Source organism: Athene noctua, chromosome 1 (assembly GCF_965140245.1).
Source record: "Athene noctua chromosome 1, bAthNoc1.hap1.1, whole genome shotgun sequence".
Taxonomy (NCBI): Eukaryota; Metazoa; Chordata; class Aves; order Strigiformes; family Strigidae; genus Athene; species Athene noctua.
The window spans coordinates 134,182,046-134,201,609 of NC_134037.1; the positions used below are offsets into that span (position 1 = coordinate 134,182,046).

A 19,564-nucleotide genomic window follows, 5' to 3' on the forward strand; every position below is an offset into this window, starting at 1 on the left:
TCTAAAATGGTAATGAGGCCTATTAAAATCTCCACCAAAAAGAGAAATGAAAGAGGGAATAGAGGCAAAGGTGGTGTGAGGGGAGTGGGAGCAGGCGGGGACAATACCTGGCAGCCAGAGCGCCGGGAGGGATGAGGATCACATAGGTGCCAGGCTTTTAAATCTCCTTAATAAACAGCCCGCTCCTCAGCTAGCCAGGCTGCTGCTCAGGCCGAGTCAGCCAAAACACTTTGGTACGTGTTTAATTCAAGCGTCTTCCTCCCCTGCTCACCCAGGCCTTGGTGTTGGTCCCATTAAGTGATGGCAACACTTGTTGCTTTTTGTTGTTGTCTTCACTTGCTGATTCTTCGCTGGAAGAAGAAAATGTGCCAGAAAACCATCAGTGGCTGCTGGCATGGGAAGGGGACCTGCAAAGATACGCCCTAAAATTGCACTGGTGTGGGAAAATGCGTTGGCAGAGGAAAGCTATGGCGAACTCGGGGTGCTGGGGTGCCATGCTCCAGCTCGTGCTGGCATGGCACCAGGTTTCAGCTCCACAACTGGGGTGCAGGGGCCAGGGGCTGCTGTGACCTGGCGTGTGTTGGTTTGCAGGGTGACGTAGCAGGGCTTGGGATGCCACCGTGCTCCGCAGGGACCTGCAGCCTGCACTGACTCACCTTGCTTCAGAGGACACCCCGAGGGAGGCCAGGAGGCGGGTGCTCCCCATCCTGGCTCTGGATGTGTGCCACATCAGTTTATCAGTTTGGGTAAGCTCAGTTGTGGGCTGACAGGCCCCTTCCCTGCACCCTGCTGACGGGGTGAGATACGGTGTTTGCCAAAGGCTGCTTCTCGCTGGAGAAAACCAACCTCATCCTTCTAGCAGGGGCAAAAATACAGCTGGATGACGGCTGAGGATGTGCTATGGAGCTGGGATTCAACTGCTCTGAGCTCTGCGATGGCAGCTCCAGTTTTGGCAGCCAGGAGCAGCAGCAGCGGGCGCTGCAGGAGCTCTGCACTGTCACAGTGGTACGTACAGAGGCGGGGGAGTGCGCTGGGGCATGAGGTTTGCTCTGCAGAAGTGGATTTGGGTGGAGAGGGGAGCACAGGGACGCAGCCACCAAACAATCCTGGTCCAGCGAGAGGCTGCGAGAGGCTGCACGCTGTCACCTCCTGGGATGGCATCCAAGACAAGCCCTGCCTCGATGACACCCAAGCACTTAAGCAGAAGGTGAGGAAGCAGCCACGACAGCCCAGTTGTGTCAGGCAGCCCTCCTGTGTGTCAGCCAGCATGACAACCACTTAGGAGTGGCCTGGGATAGCCTCCTCTGCTCTTGACCTTTTTCATCCCCTGGAACTTCAAAGTGCTTTTCAAATATGACTAGAGCAGGATTTAATTAAAAGTCGTACCCCCTCCCCCCCCCCCTACCCCGACTAAGGCAGTAGAAGTGACACTGGGGTGCACTTAGTTGCAGTTGGCTTCACTTGAGGCTGCCGCGTGGACTAGTAAGGCTTGGTCTGCTCAGCTCTCTACCACGGCCTGCACGACCACGGGCCTTTAATTAGAAGACCGTAAGCTGCTTGGCTCCTCTGGCTCTGGCAGCTGCCTTACAATTAGTATTCCCCCTGCTAGGGCCAAGATTGTCTGCTCAGTGGCAAATGAAGTGCTCCATCACTTCAAGTAGCATCAACATCCAGGGAAACAGTGGTTGGGGTGGGGGGATGTGTGTTGAGAAAAGGAAAGTGGAGACCCCAGGGGTGTTTCTGAGCCCTGGGTGGTTGCTGAGAAGAGCGTGCAGAGGTGGGAAAGGGCCAGAGGTGGAAAGGTGGGTGCAGCTGGGAGTGAAGTGTGGGAGCCCTGGGGTGCTGAGTTGGCCCTGCTCACCTTACTGGCAAAACCCAGGTGTTACCCTCAGGTTCAGCCAGGCAGGACGCAGAAATAGGATGGTGTAACAGGCTTGTATTGGCCCCGAGCAGCCCTGTCAGCCCCTCTGAGCTCCAGGCAGGTGGGAAGATGACCCTGATTTGTGCCAAAGGATGGGGTTTTTGCGCAGCAGGTCTGGGTGTAAGGGGAAGGGGACTGACCTGGCTGGCCATCTCCACCATCTAGTGTGGTCTTCATTTCCCAGAGAGCCAAAAGACTCCCCAGGGAATGGGGAGAGGGAAGCGGAGGTGGGCAGCAGTTTGCTTGAGGGAGATGAATATCTCCCCAGAGATCCCTTCACACTGCTGCAAAGCAGAGCTGAGCTGTGCCTGCGGCTGTATCCCAGCGTCACGCAGCAGCAGCACAGGCTCTCGGCTGGCTGGGGGTTTGCCTCAGCCATCATCCCCACCACCAGCATGGCACCAGCATGTGAGCTGCCAGCAGCCCTCAGATCAGCCGCACTCGTGTGGCAGTGACACATTTTTGTTTTCAGAATTATGTATTGGCTTTAATTCTCCAAGCTGTGCCTTATTCTTCCTTGCCCAAGGAGATGGAGCCCAGCTGGGGAAGAGAGAGACAAGGCATCGGCTCGAAATGACTGCCTTCTCCCTGCAGATTTATTGCTAGTAAGGCTGGAAGCAGAAGCAGCTTAGACCTTGAAGGAAGAATTGGGAGTTTGCAGCCGTGGCAACTGTCGAGCAAATAGTCTTCTGCCATAGAAATTGCATGCAGGTGAACTGGAAAACCTGAGAAAGGACTTAGCCCAGAGATGTTAGTGAGGAGGTGTGGAATCCCAGCTCAGTCCCCATCCTCCTCTTACCACTTAAAGGTTCAGTAAAAGTAATGCTTTTTTAAAAAGAAAAATAAAGATGTCAATAACACGCACACATAGTATGTGTGAACGAACCCACACATGCACACCCTGTTAAAAATGCTGGAGTATTGTAGATCCACAGCGGAAATATGTTTCTTGTTTCACATAGGATCATTTTATCCATTCTGTGTTAATAGCAGAGAATATTTTAAAATGGAGATTTAACACCCTAAGGTCACTTGTGTGAAAGAAGAGGGGTACCTCCATCATACCCACCTTGGGAGTGTCCCTCACAAGCCAGTTCTCAGCTGACGTCTACCTAGGACCAAGTTAGTTTCCAGCAAGCCGGGAGACGGGTGGAGCCCAGCTCAGTGTGTCACTGCGTAACGCGTCTGAAAAACGCTGTCCCACTCCCTTTTCTGTATTTTCTGCACTGACTGGCAGCTCTGCTGCTGGTTCTCAGTCACGTCAGCCAGCTGGTTCGTTACCTGCTGCGTGTAGGGGTGAGGGTGGGAGCCAAGGATGCCCTGCCCAACTTTCTAAAGAAGCGTGCTGCCAACTGGGGTGCCATGAGGTGTCTTTCTCCAGAGGTTTCTTTCCAGAGAAGGACAGTGGGGAACCGTCACCATTTTTTTCCCTCTCCCACAACCAGGGGTGCCTGAGGTTTATGAGTCACTTGTATGGCTTCATGATGTATTTGGCTAGTTGGCTATAAGAAGAGGGCTTCTGGACTGCCTTCTCCTCCTGTGCACTCAGCAAGTGACAGTATGTTTCCTGTCTACACGCATCTCATTAGCCCTGCCTGCAGGTCTTGGTCTGGTGCCGGGGCGTCTGCTCATGAGGAGGGGTTGGGAGATGCGATTTCTGTCAGGGAGCCATCATGCCAGAGTAGGGACCTCCTTAGCTGGGAGCCCCAGCAATGTGTTCTTCCTCCTCACCCCTTTTTGCCTCCCACAGACATCTGACCGCAGTGGGAAGAGCTCTCCGTCCTTCTCTGCTGCTCTCCTGGGAGTTGTGTGGACGTTCCTGACTGGAGGAGTCCTGCTAGCGCTCTTCTTTCTTGTATTCACGATTCGCTTCAGGAAAAACAGGTAAGGGCTTCCCTCTTCTGCTGTGAGAGTTCCCCTGAGCTGGAGCAGCGGGATCGGGCTCCTTCAAGACCAGGCTCTGGTGGCCAACTAAGGGTCAGAAGGGTACAAATCTGAAGGAGCAGCACGGGGCAAGCAAGGGCAATGCCAGGGATATTGCAGCTTTCTCCATCGGGCCCAGTGTTGATCACTGGTGGAGACAGTCCTGCTTAGACTGCTCCCTTCCTCTCCAAGGCAGGGAGCTGTGGACAAGACAAAGCATAGATGCCCTCCGGCATGGCACAAGCAGCAGTGCATGGTCTCATCCCAAAGGTGCTATTCAATAAAATAGTCAACAGGAGTGAGCAGAAAGAGAGCTGGTCTCCTTCTCCACTCCTCAGTCTTGAGAGCATCCCTTTGAGCAGCATAGCTCCTTGAGAAAAGCCATCGTGCTCTCCATAGTACACACATATCCTTCCTGCTGCTGGGCCACTCGTAGACTGAAGATACTGCTAACCATTTTTGATCTTGGTGGTTGTCCATATTGGTGGGAGACATGATCTCCATTGGTGAGAGAAGCTGGTGGTGAAGTTCAGGCTTTCCTTGGTGCTGTTGAGTCTGCAGAAAGATATAAAAAGTCCTGTTCCCCTGAATGCGCACAAATCAAGTAGAAGGCTCAGCGATTCCTCATATCTCAAGCTGTCTCAGCCAGCACTTAGCCTTCCTCAGCAATCCTGGATGTCTCACCTGCTTCCGTTCCACCTTCTCCTCATTGGTCCCCTCATCTCTCAACTGCTTCTCCCCCACCGACATACGTCCCTCTCCGGAGTTTCACCTGGCAAAGCCTTTGTGCTCCATGTTTTTCACAGAGACGCACATTTGTGTGCAGTTTCAGTGCTCTGGTTGCATTAAGGAACTTAATGCTTCTTGTCGCCATGGTGCAGTCAGAGGGTCCTGCTTGTAAGGGTTTGTATCGAGCCCTGTGCCTGCTGCGGAGCAGTAGCTGCGTGACCTGCATCCCAGGCTCAAGCACTTGATTTACTGAAGCAGAGTGGTGTTGAGTTCGGTGGCCACCTTAATTGATGACCAAATTATTTAGGCCCTTCATTAGAGCAAGCTGTAATGAATGTGCGTTATTTATTTGTGCTGCACCAGATAAATACTGGTCTGACGACTGAACCTGGGAGGGCAAAGGAGACCTTTTTCAGCATGCAGCTGAGAGGGTGAGCTGATTATATTTCCCCAGGGGCTGAAGCATGGCGAGGAAGGCAGGGAGAAGGTTGAATCCCAGGCTCTGTGTCTGTGAGGCAGCAAGCCAGGATGGAGCTCAAGCTAGAGAAATGCAAGGACTTAGCAGTAGATCAAAGGGATGGAGCTACACAGGGGGATGGCAGGAGCTACAGCTTTTGCTTGATGGGCTTGCTGGAGAAGGGTGACAGGTCGGGAGAGATCGGTGGGTCGATTCTCCCCTCCCTGAATACAGTTACAGGTTTATGAGTGATGGGATGAAATTACAGAGGGGAAGCTGTAACCTGAACGTTGCTGGCAGCTTCCTGAAGTTGAGACTGTGCTGGGGGTGGAGGTATCTCCTCAAAGGAAGGAGCAGTAGAAAGGGCCTGTTTCTGGGGGCATTTGTAGCTGCTGCTCCTAAAGCTTACTGCTGGGAACAGTCACCCTGGGCTGCGTCAGTAAAGTTTTCCACTTCTGCCCCTTTACAGCAGAGGACAGTGGAGGAAGATGTTGCCCTTGAAGCCAGGGTGCTGAGCTGTGCTGTGCTGTGTGACCATGGGGCATTTGCATCCCCCGGCTCCATGCCGCTGCAGGGATGCGCAGCTGCACAGCTTTGTGTGCCTGGCACAGGCGCTGGTGGGACCCAGCTGTGCTGACCCTGCTTGCTTTGCTGCTAAAAGGCCACGGCTTCCCACAGTTTTGTCTATAAAGACGCTGGCTCAGGGATGCTTTTCTGTGCCACAGATCCGTGCAGGGAGTAGAGGTGCAATGGGGCAAACCTGGTACCCATCAGTTTTGGGGAGGAGGGATCTTGCTGTCCCACAGGAGCATTAGGGTAGGGCAGAACAAATACTTTAAGGGTAGTGAAGCACTCCAGCAATACAGGGCATGGACCACGGAACAATGGCTGAGCTTTTGGAGGAGCTGTGAGCAGCAGGGGCTTGGGGGGGGACAGTGTGTCAGATCCCCGTGGCCACCATCATCCTTGTAAGAGGATCTTGCCCCTGTGCTGCCAGGCCATGATGCTCAGTAACTGTCACCACCTTCCCTGCTTTGTTTCCTGGAGGATCGTGAAGATGTCCAGCCCCAATCTGAACATTGTGACCCTGCTGGGCAGTGGCTTGACTTACACTAGTGCTTACCTCTTTGGGATTCAGGAGCAGAGCCTGCCATCTGGAGACTCAGTGGAAAAGCTTATTCAGGTGAGCAGGGGGTTTGCTGGGACAGCTGCCATCACAGAATCACAGAATTACAGAATTATCAAGGTTGGAAAAGACTGCGAAGATCATCTAGTCCAACCATTAACCTCACACACGTGCATGTAGGTGCATGGTTGTACGTCCTCTCCCTTAGCTGCAGCCTGACACCACCTCGCTGCTGGGCGCATTCAGCCAGGCTGTGGTCTCCACATACACGAAATGCAACCGGGTTCTTTCCCTTTGAATGGCCTTCGCTGTTTGTGCAAACCATGACCATGCCGGCGGGATGCAAGGCGGGTCTCCTGGGCTTGTAAAAAATGCAACAGGGAGAGGGGAGCTGCAGGGACATGGGATCCTCCGCACGGCCCTTGCCTGATATGCTGTGAGGTTGCAGGTGAATCTTCTGGCTGCAAAGCAGATCTTCATCAAAACACTGATCTGTGTGGTTAACCCCCGTGTCCTGACCAGGCTGGGGACTGGTGGGAGAGTAGGAGATAGCACACCCTGCCATCCTGCTCGGCCACTGGGCTGAGTATAATTAACAGAGGTGCCAGCGAGTGATTTATTGGTGCTGGGATCCTCCATGCCCTGGCTGCTCGCAAGGCGCTTGGCTCTCCCTTCCTGCCCTCTGATGAGAGCCTCTCAGGGTGGGTGGGAAAAGGCAGGCAGCAGGCATCCCTGCAGCAGAATACACACCTTTTCATTTATTTTGCCCTGTGGTCAGTTTTCTAGTATCCGATATGACCCTCTGGAAGACCACAGACACATCCCCACCCATCTTTCGTGCACCCCTGGGTGGGATGGTGAGGGGTGTTCCTACAAGCCCCATGGCTGCCCCCTCAGCCCCCCGGCTCTCCCCCTGGCAGGTGCGGCTCTGCTTGCTGTGTGTGGGGACCTCCCTGGTGTTTGGCCCCGTCCTGGGGAAAAGCTGGCGGCTCTACAAGGTGTTCACCCAGAGGGTGCCAGACAAGAGGGTGGTGAGTATGCAGCACCCAGGCAACGGGGGGCAAGCTCCCCAAGGGGGCGAACGCAAGTCCCAAAACAGTGCGGGAAAGCAGATAAAACCAGCACATGGCTGGGGTGGGTGCCACAACCACAGGTCTGGTTTCAGATGTAGCTGGGCATGGGTTGCTCATTTATTCCTGCCCTGTCAGACTGCCTGTTCCCCAATGGAGTCCCAGCCCCATCACCGAGTGAGGTCTTGTTCTCATTTTACATCAGCCACGTGCCTTCATTACACTACACGCTAGTGTTTGCATCCAGGTCTGGGCTGATTGTTTTTGCAGGATGAAAATAAACCAGGTATCCTCAAGGGTGTCTGATGTAGGGCCATCCCCAGATGCATCTTATCTCCTCTTGAAGGGAGGGGAGGGAGTTCTGGGTACTCCTCTGCAGCACTGAAGGAAGGGGATACAGCAGCTGAGAGAGAAACGGGAGCCACCTGTATATATTTGTGCATGTAACAGTGCACTTACAGCTTTCAGTGGCCACTTTCCAACAGCAATAAAAGTAGGTCTCAGATGAAAGGTGAGATGAGAGAGTTTGCAGGGGAACTGGTGCCAGGAAGGACTCCCATTGCTGAGGCACAGGGATCTGTGTTAAACTTGCAAAATTATAATCCTACCAGCTTTCTCCGTCCCTCCCTTTTTGTCTTTGCTTGGGATATGGGCATAAGAGATGATAGTCTTGTTTTGGAAGAGCTGTGCTCCAAGCTTGATTAGGTCTCCAAGACTTTAGGAGCTGGAGACAGAGATCCTGTGGCCAACTCAGATGTAGGTGAGCTGCTGGACTGCACTCTGAGGGAAGTATTAGGATGGGCATGTTCCTTGGGAGAAACAACCAGAAAGAGACTTAAGGGCATGGAGGTTACTGGTGTCTGTTTTCTCCCCACAGTAACGCTTACTTCTTGCATGTTTGCAGATTATCAAAGACCTCCAGTTGCTGGCAATGGTGGCAGCGCTGGTGCTGGCAGATGCCATGTTACTCTTGACGTGGGTATTCTCTGATCCAGTCCAGTGCTTCCGAAGCCTCAGCGTCTCGCTGCGGGTAAAGGGATGAGGAGGGGCGGTGGAGGGTTGTGCCCTGTCCTGTCTGATCTCTGTGGATGAAGTTGGTGGATGGTCAAGCGTTTGGAGGTTCTGCTTAAAAAAAAAAAAAAAAAAAGTAGAAAGAAAAACAAGTCAGAAAGCCTTCTGGGCTCTCTGGCTTGTATTTATGTCTGGTCTACTATGGAGGGCCCCACTGCAAAATTTCCAGGTCTGGTCAGGTCACCTGGGTGACACAGGTCCATGGCATCTGCAGATGCTTTAGAGAAAGCTTTAACCATCCCTGTTGGCAGCAGAGTGCCAGAACCTTCCTCGCTTTAACCCTCTGCCCTTGGCAGCACCAGCTTTGGCCTTTCCTGTTAGGAATTTACAGAGGAGACTTGTTCACATGCGTGTACCTGTGTGCCCGTTGGTCCGTGCCTGCTCCCAGGCCAGCGCAGCAGCCTTCACTTCTGCCTTCCTTTGCCTCCTAGGCGACGGAGAAAGGCATGACCTGCTCAGTGAGCCGGGTGCAGTCCTGCGCATCTCTTTATTCCGATCTTTGGCTTGTTCTCATTTTAGGCTTTAAGGTATGTAACCTCTTCATAGATTCGTTGTATCTCCCCTCCTCCGAGTCTCACAGCCTAAACTGTTTAGCAGCATTCCTAGTTTCACTGCCCTCCCAAGCTACATGCCTATTGCAGATTCCAGCTACTCCTGTTCATCTCGAAAGCCGCCTCATCTCCAGTCCTTCCCATCTTCATGTTTTCTTGCATTCCCTTGTAAAAGCCCTGTTAGCCATGTTTTCCCTGCCTCACCATCCCTTTTATGTACACTGTGCACGTACTGTCTCTCTAGTTCTCTCCCTGCAACCCCCCACGCCTCATCTGTCTCCCTTCTTAAAACTTGTGCCTTATTGTTTTCTAAAGCACACTTTTTCCATAAAGCCTCAGATGACCGTCCACTGCAGTGATGCACTATGTGGCTCAGCCCCCGCGTCCTCTGACTCCAAATCAAGGAGGTGCTAGTGACAAGTGCTTGGTGCCTACCTTTACAGGATGTGTATCAGCTTAATTATACCACTGAGGTACACTTTCACTGGTGTAGCTTTGCACGTGGCCGTTCTTATTCCAGAAGAGTTAGTTATACTGATGTAACTATGTAGGTATAATTATCGCTGTAATTATCTGTGGTCTCATGTGTCTCTGGGTTGGCAGAGGCTGGACAAATTTCAGAAAGCTGATGTTGATGAAGCTTGTGAGATCACAGCCTTTCTTTGGGAATGGCTCCTTCTCTGCATGCAGTACAGGCAGTTCCTTTGTGACTCACTGTAATATAACACTCATTGACCCAAAGTCTTAGGAAAAAGAGCAAAAAAAAAACCTCATGACACAGCCAAGTCCTTCTCCCCCTGCACTTCATTTTAAAGACATTAGTCTAGCCTGTTCTTAAAAGTCCTTTGGTGCTGGGGATTGCAGGCGTTCCTTGGGCTTCCAGTGCTGTGTCTCCACCTCTGATTTTGTCCACAGTTTGTGTTAGGGGTTAGACAGGTAATGCTTTTGCCTAGAGCTCCTACAAACTGCTTTTTGGAATAAAACATCCCCATTACCAGTCCTAGGTACTCTTTGTTAGTATTGCGTTGAACCTGACCGTGATCCTCTCTACCTACTGGGAGTCATGCAGTTATTTCTTTAGTGCTTTCCCTGGACTTAATCTGGATTTGGACTTAATCTGGATTTGGACTTAATCTGGATTTACACTGATGTGAGAGTAGGCTCTATCTCTGTATGTACATAGCATTTCTTATCTCCACAGCATTAATGTGCTCGGCCCTTTGTGAAGCTGCCCGATGTATTATCCTGTTTTTACTGGCACAGAGCAATGAACAGAAATTACTTGCCAAGGACATGCATGAAATTAGGAGCAAAGTCCTCCGCTCAAGATTAAAACAAACAAACAAACAAACAAACAATTTAGTTCTGTGCTTACTGAAAGTCTTAGATTACTAGATGGCAGTGCTGTTGTCTGTGTCCCAGATAGACTATATGGATTTTAAATGGGACTTTGGTGCTAGGTTTTTTGTCTTGCTCAGGGATTAGGAGTTGGCTTGCCTTTGGACCATGTATTTGGAGGTGCCCTGGGGTGAACGTGGTTATGATCCAGTGCAGATTCTACAAAGCAGGGTCGGGCATCAGCCTAGTTCCAAATGAGGCAGGTCTCACCATTACAACCCTGTCTTGAGAACTCTTCTTGCCTGTAAGAGTGTCCCTCCAGACCCTAACCCTGGCAGTGGCCATCACAGTCATCAAGCAACCACAGCACAGAGGGATCCAGAAGGGTCTCCAGAACATCCACACCACAAAGGTCACAAAGCACTTCTTGATGCCCAAATAACGATTTAATGTCTCTTAATAACAGGCTGACATTTGCACTTACTGGAAACAGGAATAATGTAGAGTCATGTTCCCTGTATTCTGGGTACTTGCAGGAGCGGGGATTTTGTTAGATGTGATCCTGAAGGCAGACCATGCCATGCGCTACAGAGGCAGGCAAAAAATACTTGGTGTTTGCTGCCAGTGTGCCATGGGGAAGGAGGGATTCAGCCTGCTGGGTAGTTTAATCCTGGGCACACTTGAAAGAAAGAACACTTGAGGGGCAGCACAATGAGGAAACCTGCTCTGAAACAACCAACCTGCTCCTGGGGAGAGACGGCCTCTAGGTACAGAGCACTTCTCTACCCCCTTTCACCACTGCTGGAGTCAGGAAGGAAATGGAGAAGGGAAGGGAAGGTAGAAGAATTGCACCCAGTAGTTTCCTGGATTTCTATTTAAAGAGGCACCAAGTACATCCTCTTCCCAACAGTCTAAACTTCCACTTCTTCTGCCTTGCTTTTTCCTTCTGAATGTCCTTCTGAATCTCCTCCCTGCTCCTTCAGAGGTATGTCATTGCTCCTTGATGGCACCCCACCTCTGCATCCCCGCAGGGACCTCCATCTCTTGTCTGTCCATCTTCGCTGCTCTTGCTCCAGGCTGCCTAGCGGGAGGTTTTTCACATCTTGCCTCTCCCGGCTGTGCCCTGCGCTGTGGCGTTGCCTGCCAACCGGACCCTCTGCTCCTCGCACCCTTCTGTCAGGACCCCCAGGTGCCTTCGCTCCTGCCCTCCTTCCCCAGCCCCACTTCTGACCTGCAAAAGCATGCCGGGCGTTTGCTGCGGCGTCACCACTGCGTGCTGAAGGTCTGCATTATAGATCAAAGAGCATTAATTAGGATTGCGCTGAGTGTATCTGAGCTCACCGGGCTCAGTATGAGGTGGGGGTTGACACCATCAGGCTGTAATTTTCCACACTCTCGAAACCTCTTTTTTCTGCTTCCAGAGTATCCTCCTGATGTATGGCACCTACTTGGCTGGTCTGACTGACAACGTCAGCTCCCCGCCAGTCAACCAGTCCTTGACGCTCATCGTTGGGGTCAACCTCGTCTTCCTGGCTGCCGGCACTGTCTGCTTAGTTCACCGTTTCTTCCGCACTTGGCACAACCTGCTGTTTGGTTTTACCTCTGGAGGCATCTTTGTGTGTACAACCACGATCAACTGCTTCATCTTTGTCCCACAGGTACGCTGCCACCTCTGTCCTGCCCCCAGGCTGGAAAAGGGCACCTTTTTGAAGTTTACCAACAGCAGCCACACGGACCAAAGCACTTATTTTCCTGCTTCTTTCCCTGAATGTTTGGGCTCACCTGCACAGCTCATCCTCCAAGTCCCCAGTGGCTCTGCTTGCCCACACAAGTCCCCCAAGTCTCCAAGGACTGCGGGCATGTTGCAGAGCTCCTGCTCAGAAACCCTCCCACAAGAATGTGCCATGGGTGGAAGCCACACAGAGGGCACATGTGGAGACGAGTTGGCTGCTGCCCTCCTCCTCCTCCTCCTCCTCCACATGGGTGGTGGAATCAGTCCTTCATGCAGTTTCCTCTCTTCATACCCCACAGGCCCACTCCCACCGAAGGTTTCTGCCCACGGCAGGGTTGGAGCTGGGATCTGGCCATCCAGATGGCCTTGCCAGGCTCAGAGGCTTCGTGGCTGCTAGTGATCCCCAGGGGAGGCTGTCCTCCTCCACGTTTCTGGCTTTGCCACAAGTGAGGAGGAGGGCACGGAGATGTTTGAAGGAAGCCTTTTGTGGCGAGGCGAGGCTCTTCTGCTTCCCGCGTCCTTCAGGAGCAGCCTGGTGTGCCTGGCCATGGCATTAGCGGGAAAAATGCTCCCATTGTTACAGGGAGAGGAAACAGTTGTTTACTCAGTTTAATGTTTGGAGGGATGTTTGTGCTCAAGGAAATGAGGTGAGAAAAGGAGGAAGAGGTGAAGCTGAAGAAAGAGCACATCTGTGCAAGAGAGGACTCAGGGGATCTCACCAATATGTATAAATACTGACAGGGGTGGAGTAGGGAAGGGGCAGCCAGGCTCTTCTCAGTGGTGTCCAGGGGACAATGGGCACAAACTGAAACACAGGAAATTCTATTTAAAATCAGAAAAAGCTTTTTTTTTTTTTCTGTGAAAGTAGCAAAGCGCTGGATCTGAGGTTGCTCAGATAAGTGGTGGAGTCTCCATCCTTGGAGATCTTCAAGACCCAGCTGGACACGGTCCTGGGCAACCTGCTCCAGCTGACCCTGCTCAAGCAGGGTGGTTGGATTAGATGATTTCCAGAGGTCCCCTCCTACCTCAGTTGATGCAGAGTAACTTCCGAATCCCAACCCACTAGACAAGCAGCCCTTGGGAGCAGGATCCAAACCTCCTCTGACAAGCACCAAGCCTGCTGGCGATGCTCTGCCAAGCGCGAGGGCTCTGGGAGCGAGGGCGGAGGAGCTGATGAGCTGCACTTGTGCTCTGGCTGTACCATTTTTCTGCTGTAGCCTGGGGGCCTTGAACATTTTATTTAACTTGGATGTTTTAATTCATCAACTTGTTTTTCCTAATGGGCTTGCTCTTCTAGTGCTCATCTGAGATCGATAAGCAGCTGGAGCTGGGCTGCGCAAGGCTTCCACGCAGACACTAGATGAGAAAACGAATACTAAGCATTGCTGGTTTTCAGCTTGTCAGCGGTGATTCGGGGATAAGGAGGCGTGCGTGACACTGTCTTTGTCTGTCAGGAGTCAGGGAAGGGGGAGAAGAGGGAGGGGGATTTTACAGCGCTTAGAGGTTGCAGTGCAGGCAGGCACTGACACTAACTGCATTAAAAGCTGGGGCCATGGCCAGGGTAGGGCTCAGATGGGTGGGAGGCTCCAAGTGACACTGCAGCCCCTTGCCCGGCTGTCTCTTGCCACCCGTCACACCCTGCCTTTGTTCTCCCCCCTCTCCCCATCCCTTTGTCTCCTTCACGCTGGAGCTGTGCCTGCCTCCCACCACGTCGGCAGGGGCTGTGCGTGCCGCGCGGATAACGCCCTTTTCTACTCCCCAGCTCAAGCAGTGGAAAGCCTTTGAAGAAGAAAGCCAAACCGTCAGCCACATGGCAAAATACTTCACCAGCCCCAACAGGAGCTGCCGCTCGGTGTACAGCGAGGAGCAGCTCTACCAGCTGATAGGGGAGAAAAACTCCATGAAGCGGCTGCTCACCGAGGTACTGGGGCTCTGCTGGCCCCCCTCAGCTGCACCGACTTCTCCCCTTCCCTTTCGTAGGCTTTGTGGGGTGGGAAGCGCTTCCTTACACCCCACTCTGCACTGGCACTCCCCCTCCAGCCTCCTCCCTCCTGAGGGGAAGAGCTGATTTGTTTTGTCATATCACTCTGCACCCTAAAGTGCCAAAATTCAGGCATAATCTGGAGGATTTAAAAAAAAACAACCCAAAACCAAAACATGAAGGGGGAAGAGCAGGAAAGCCTGGTTCCCACAGCCCAGTTGAGCATGGTTAATTTAGAGGGGAGATGCTCCGTCTCAGGAAAGTCCCCCCAGCCTCCTTTTTCTTGACCTGTGTTACACCCTGACTTGGAGAGCTGCCTGCCCTGGTGCCCCCCTTCCCTCACCCACATCTGGGGCAGCTCTGGGGGGCTCCAGGGGAGGACAACGTCACACATGCTGCTGGTGTGGCTCTTGCAGACCTGCTGCTGTGCTGCCTCTCCGTGTAGAGAGGGACAATTTGTTTTCTGGCAGCACCTGCTTCCAAATTGGTGGTGTTTTCATTAACACCCCACCCCCAACCCTGCGCTTGACAGGTGTATTTGTTTGATGCAGAAAAACGCCGTGATCGAAAGCCTGCAGGAGCAAGTGAGCAGCGCCAAGGAGAAGCTGATGAGGCTGATGTCTGCGGAGAGCGGCTGTGACCCCCATGCGCTGCCAGGGGCTCCGTGTACCCAGAGCTCAGGGCGGTGTGGGGATGCGCCGGGGGTCCGCTGCCCCCCCGATCTGGAGCAGGATGGGTGGCAGCCTCCCAGCTTGCTGGGTACGCCGCCTCTTTGCAGCGATGCTCAGGACCTCCGGAAACATGTGAGCCACGAGCCTGTTTGCTCTCCAGTGCTGCTTTTTGACACAGGGGACAGTATTGAACGTGGCTTGAAAGATATCCAGGAGTGTGGAACACCTGCGGGGTGGGGGCAGCCTCCGGAGCAGCTGCTGGGCCAGGATGTCTCAGCTGGCGTGGCCTGGGAGTCGTCCCCCAAAGTCAGCTACGTGAGCAGCGAGAAGCTGCGGGAAATCTTGCAAGAGCTGAGCCGGGATGGCAAAACCTACAGCCCGGCCTTATCTGGGGGACCCCCGCGTAGCAGCCAGGGCCCCCCAGGTGAGCAGGGAGGAACATGGGGGGCCCAGGAGGGCTACCAGGGCATCCGCACGCCCCTCAGCCCCTACCTGGCGAGGCGGCGGCGGAGGATCCCGCTGCCCTCCGCGTCCACCGGCTTCCCTGGACACGTGTCTCCTCATGCCAGCCGCAGGGTGAAGGAGGCAGGTGGCTGGGGCCGTGGGGACTCGGCACCTGTCTCCCTGGGGAGGGAAGGGGAGATGGCTGGCGGAGGGCTCCTTCACCCGCCAGCACCATCCCCTCCAGCCGTCCGTGGGGAGGTCTGTCTCCAGCCAGAGGGATGGCCAGAGTCCCAGGGTGCTTCACCATGCATCCCGTGGGAGCCGCGGCGGCGGCAGCGGGGTGGCCCAAGGGGACCTGCCGAGCCCTCCCTGCGCTCACTGTACTATTATCCGGACTCCGACTCTAGCAGCAGCAGCTCTGAGGAGATGTTTCATGGCTGCCACAGGCCCTGCTGCGAGCTCTGCTTCCAGAGCCCGCGTGGCTCCCTGGGCAGCAGCAGCACGGACACGGACACAGAGCCCAGTGGCTGCGCGGGTCACCGGACAGAGCACCACGGTGGGCCTCAGCCTGTGGTGAATTTTAAAGAAGATCTGAAACCCACCTTTGTGTGACTGGGAGCACCCCTGCCCTAAAGGCAAGTGCCCCCCCCCGCCCCGCTGCGAAACACCGCATGTTTTCTGTAGTGCTAAAGCCATGTGTCCCTCCGAGGGATGCATCTTGCTCTGGCATCTGGGGTTTGGGAATAAACCTTGCCCTGCTTTGGGCTGCTGTTTCAGCCCCAGCCTGGTCAGCGGTGACTGTGTTTGGCTGAGAGGTGGTTGGTAGCACTCAGGGAGGGTGGTGGTGGTTTGTCTCAGTTGTTGCAGGCAACTGCCTGTACCCTGTGGATACCACGTCTGTCCGTCCCAGTGTCGGCAGTGGAAGGACTGGAGCTGAGTGGCTTGTGAGAGCCCAAACTTCATCACCTCAGGGAGGTTCCCCTGTGAATGCTGGGTCATTCACACCGGTGAGCAGCACCGCGTTTCAGAAACACGCATGGCTTCTTGCACGCAGCAGACAGACAGGATTCTTTCCCCCAGGGCTGCGGATGCCAAGCCCTGCATCAGCACCCAGCTGGAGACTGGAGACAGCCGGACCCAAGGAGCTCCCACTCACCTGGGGTACTGCTCCCTGGCAAAGCAAGGCCCTCGGAGTGGGGTGCAGGCAGGAGACTTTTGGGGAAGGGGGGTTTGGTAGTGTCTGAGTGAGAAAAGTCTGAAGGTGCTATCCCTGGAGGTGTCTTTGCAGTTTGTGTAGTTCAGTTGCGTGGTCGTAGGTGAGGCTCAGGTCAGAGCTGAAAGGAAATACAAGCCAGCAATAATTGTAAAAGAGGACATGAAAAGGGTTTGGTTTATTTTTCCCCCTTGTTTTTTGGGGGCTTGTGCCCTCCTTTATGCTTTTGTATGGATGATGTAGTCTGGAATGAGGTTTGCTTAAATTAATACAGTCTGGTTAATTTTTATCTTAGAAATATCAAGAACAGTAAATCCAACGTGTCTGTTTTTGTTGGGATGTTTGTGAAGGCCTTTCAGTGTATCATTGCCTCCACAGGAGAAGTTTGTGATGCTGAGACCCTAGGGCGTAAAAAACCCTCTGTAGAAGAAAGGCTTTGTTACAAGGGCATGTGACAGGAATCCCAAACCCGGTTTTGAACCTCTCTGTTATCCTTTATGATGGTGAAATCCCTCACTGCTGTGTCCTAGCAATATCCCCATAGCCTCTGTTCATTCCTAAAATGAAAACACCCCAGAGAGCGATCCCAGTGTTCTTTTTGCCACCTTTAACGAACAGAAACCAGTTTGGGGTTTTTTTGTTTTTTTTTTCCCGAGCTGCCTGAACACTTACGACTCAGAGGTGTCTGTTAGGTTCTGGCCTGTGTGAAAATGCATTAACTTGGGTGTCTTCTAGCACTGTGGGGGCAAATCTGCAACGGGGGCTGGAGACAGAGAAGCCCAGAGAGGGTGTGAGTGTGGAAGGTCTCCTGCAGTGCCAGCAGAGGGGAAGGGATCTTGCTGGCGGGGAGGGATGCTGAACAAGCCAGAGGTGGGTAGGAGCAGCGATGGGGGGGCTAGAGGGGCATGCCACTGCGTGCCCCTCCATACCGCTTTCCCAGGCACCCCCAAAAAGCAGTTTTTATCATCTGAATCCACCCTGTGCCACACCAAAGCTGCAGGGAGCTGGCATGGAGCCAGAAAGTGCTGTACGGCCTGGCCTCAGGCGAGCAGGAGCACCCTGCAAGCATACAGCAGCTGGTTATTTTATTTATAACCATAATTTATTCACCAGGCCAGCGCATGTCCCCGGCGTGCAGAGCCGGGGATGCTGGCGGGGAGACCCCTAGGGTGGGCAGCTCCGAGGAGGGCCAGGCCGGGGGAGTCCCCCAGGGGAGGTCCTGCCAGTGGGTCTCGAGTGGCTCTTTTCCCCATGGCTTCCTGGTCCCGGGGCTGGGGAAGAGTTTTTGCCTGCAGTTCTGCAACGCCTGCAGCAGGGGCTGCTGCTGCCACGTCGGGTGCGCTGGCAAATCTCAAATGCCCAACGCAGCGCATCCCAGGGCATCCCCGCGCTGGGACAACGGGTGGCACGGGGTGGTGGCTGGGACGCTCTTGGGACACTATTAAATCTGGGGCAAAGCCACTTGGGTAAATTGGGGCTGACTTCTCCCCACCCCCCAAGGATATTTAGAGTAGCACTTTGCTCTCGGGCTAGGAAATACTGCAGCACGGTCATAGGAAATGATCAACCATGAAGCCACCACAAAGCAGCTGATACAAAAATTAACTTCAAATCCACTCGTGAATGCAGAAAAACCCTCCAGAGGACTTTAAACTTATGGTTTGTTTGGAAATTCATCGCTGGAATTTGGGACAATTGCTTTTCTGTCTGGTGACCAACAGCCATGAACTGAAAACTGGGTGTCATGTGGACGCATCTGCTAAGAAGGCCAATGGCATCCTGGCTTATGTCAGCAATAGTGTGGCCAGCAGGACTAGGGAGGTGATCGTCCCCTTGTACTCAGCACTGGTGGGGCCACACCTTGATTCCTGGGTTCAGTTTTGGGCCCCTCACTGCAAACAGGACATTGAGTGACTCGAGCGTGTCCAGAGAAGGGCAACGGAGCTGGTGCAGGGTCTGGAGCACAGGTCTGATGGGGAGCGGCTGAGGGAACTGGGGGGGTTTAGTCTGGAGAAGAGGAGGCTGAGGGGAGACCTCATGGCCCTCTACAACTCCCTGAAAGGAGGTTGTAGCGAGGTGGGGGTCAGTCTCTTTTCCTAAGTAACAAGTGATAAGACAAGAGGAAATGGCCTCAGGTTGCACCAGGGGAGGTTGACTCTGGATATTCAGAAAAAAATTCTTCACTGAAAGGGTTATCCAGCACTGGAACAGGCTGCCCAGGGAAGGGGTTGAGAGTCACAATCCCTGGAGGTATTTAAAAGATGTGTAGACATGGTGCTTAGGGACATGGTTTAGTGGTGGACTTGGCAGTGTTAGGTTCACAGTTGGACTCAATGATCTTAAAGGTCTTTTCTAAAGTAAATGATTCTACACACGAGCAGAAGACTGATGCAGTTCATATGTGCACGTGTGTGTACACACATAAAAACCTCACTGATGCTTTTGATGACTCCCAACTCTGACCTCCCCCCGTATCTAGCAAGGAACACACATTTGATTCAGGTGGAGAAGAGTCAGAGCACTGTGTGATGGATCGGGCTGCCTGCACTTGAGAAGAAAGGACAGAGCGAGGTGGTGGGCTGCCTTTCATTGCCACTGGTATTACGGGATCTTTGCATCGGGAACAGGCACACAGAGCACACACCTTATGCTGCTCAACTTTGGGCACCTGGCTTAGGCACTGAATTCAGCATTTGGTTCAGGAGCCTGTCTCTTCCCATTAAGCCATTCAAAGCATCTTAATTATAGCTTTGCCCTGAATCGAAGGTTTCTGAGCAGCTGTAGGGGCAGCTGCACACGTTCTGCGAAGGCGGAGAGGAAGACTGTGAGAGTTGAGAAGAAGGCTTGTGGCAGCAGGATCGTGAGTGCCCCGATTTATACGTGATTATAACTGACTCTCTCTCTTGCCACTGAGGATGTATACAGCCTAAAGAGAGCCATCTCTCATCCAGGGGGCCTGTAGTATCCATATCCCACGTGAGCAATTCCTTCTCCAATGTATCTGCTGTCTAATCTGTTCCCCTCAGGAAAGGCAGCTCAAGGCAGAAACTTTCATCTCGCAGAAATGGAAATGAAAGGTAAGTGACTGGAAGGAGGCCTCCTGCCTGCTCCCAGGTGAGTACTGGACTTATTCATTGTCTTTACAAATGTGCTCACAGGACATGTGAGAAACTTGCTACCCAGCTATCTTGCTAGCCCTTGGCAAATCAGAAACAAGTTTCCTTCTGTCAGAGTGAGATGCTAGCCCTTGGCAATCCTGTACACTTTATCCCAGCACCATGTCCCCATCAAAGCAGTATCTGCCCCAGAGAGGGTGCCTCTTCCAGTGACACACAGG

The 19,564-nt window shown here is 53.2% G+C and overlaps 1 protein-coding gene across 1 annotated transcript; it reads left to right on the plus strand.

The window, feature by feature from the left end:
* Window positions 1–602: 602 nt before the first annotated feature.
* On the plus strand, window positions 603–16,491 carry GPR156 (G protein-coupled receptor 156). Its single transcript, XM_074897146.1, has 10 exons — window positions 603–746; window positions 860–1,005; window positions 3,672–3,805; window positions 6,078–6,213; window positions 7,077–7,187; window positions 8,131–8,256; window positions 8,729–8,824; window positions 11,608–11,844; window positions 13,681–13,839; window positions 14,451–16,491. The coding sequence occupies exons 2-10, from the start codon at window positions 901–903 to the stop codon at window positions 15,624–15,626; spliced, it is 2,280 nt and encodes a 759-aa protein (XP_074753247.1). The 5' UTR covers window positions 603–746; window positions 860–900; the 3' UTR covers window positions 15,627–16,491.
* Window positions 16,492–19,564: the final 3,073 nt, after the last annotated feature.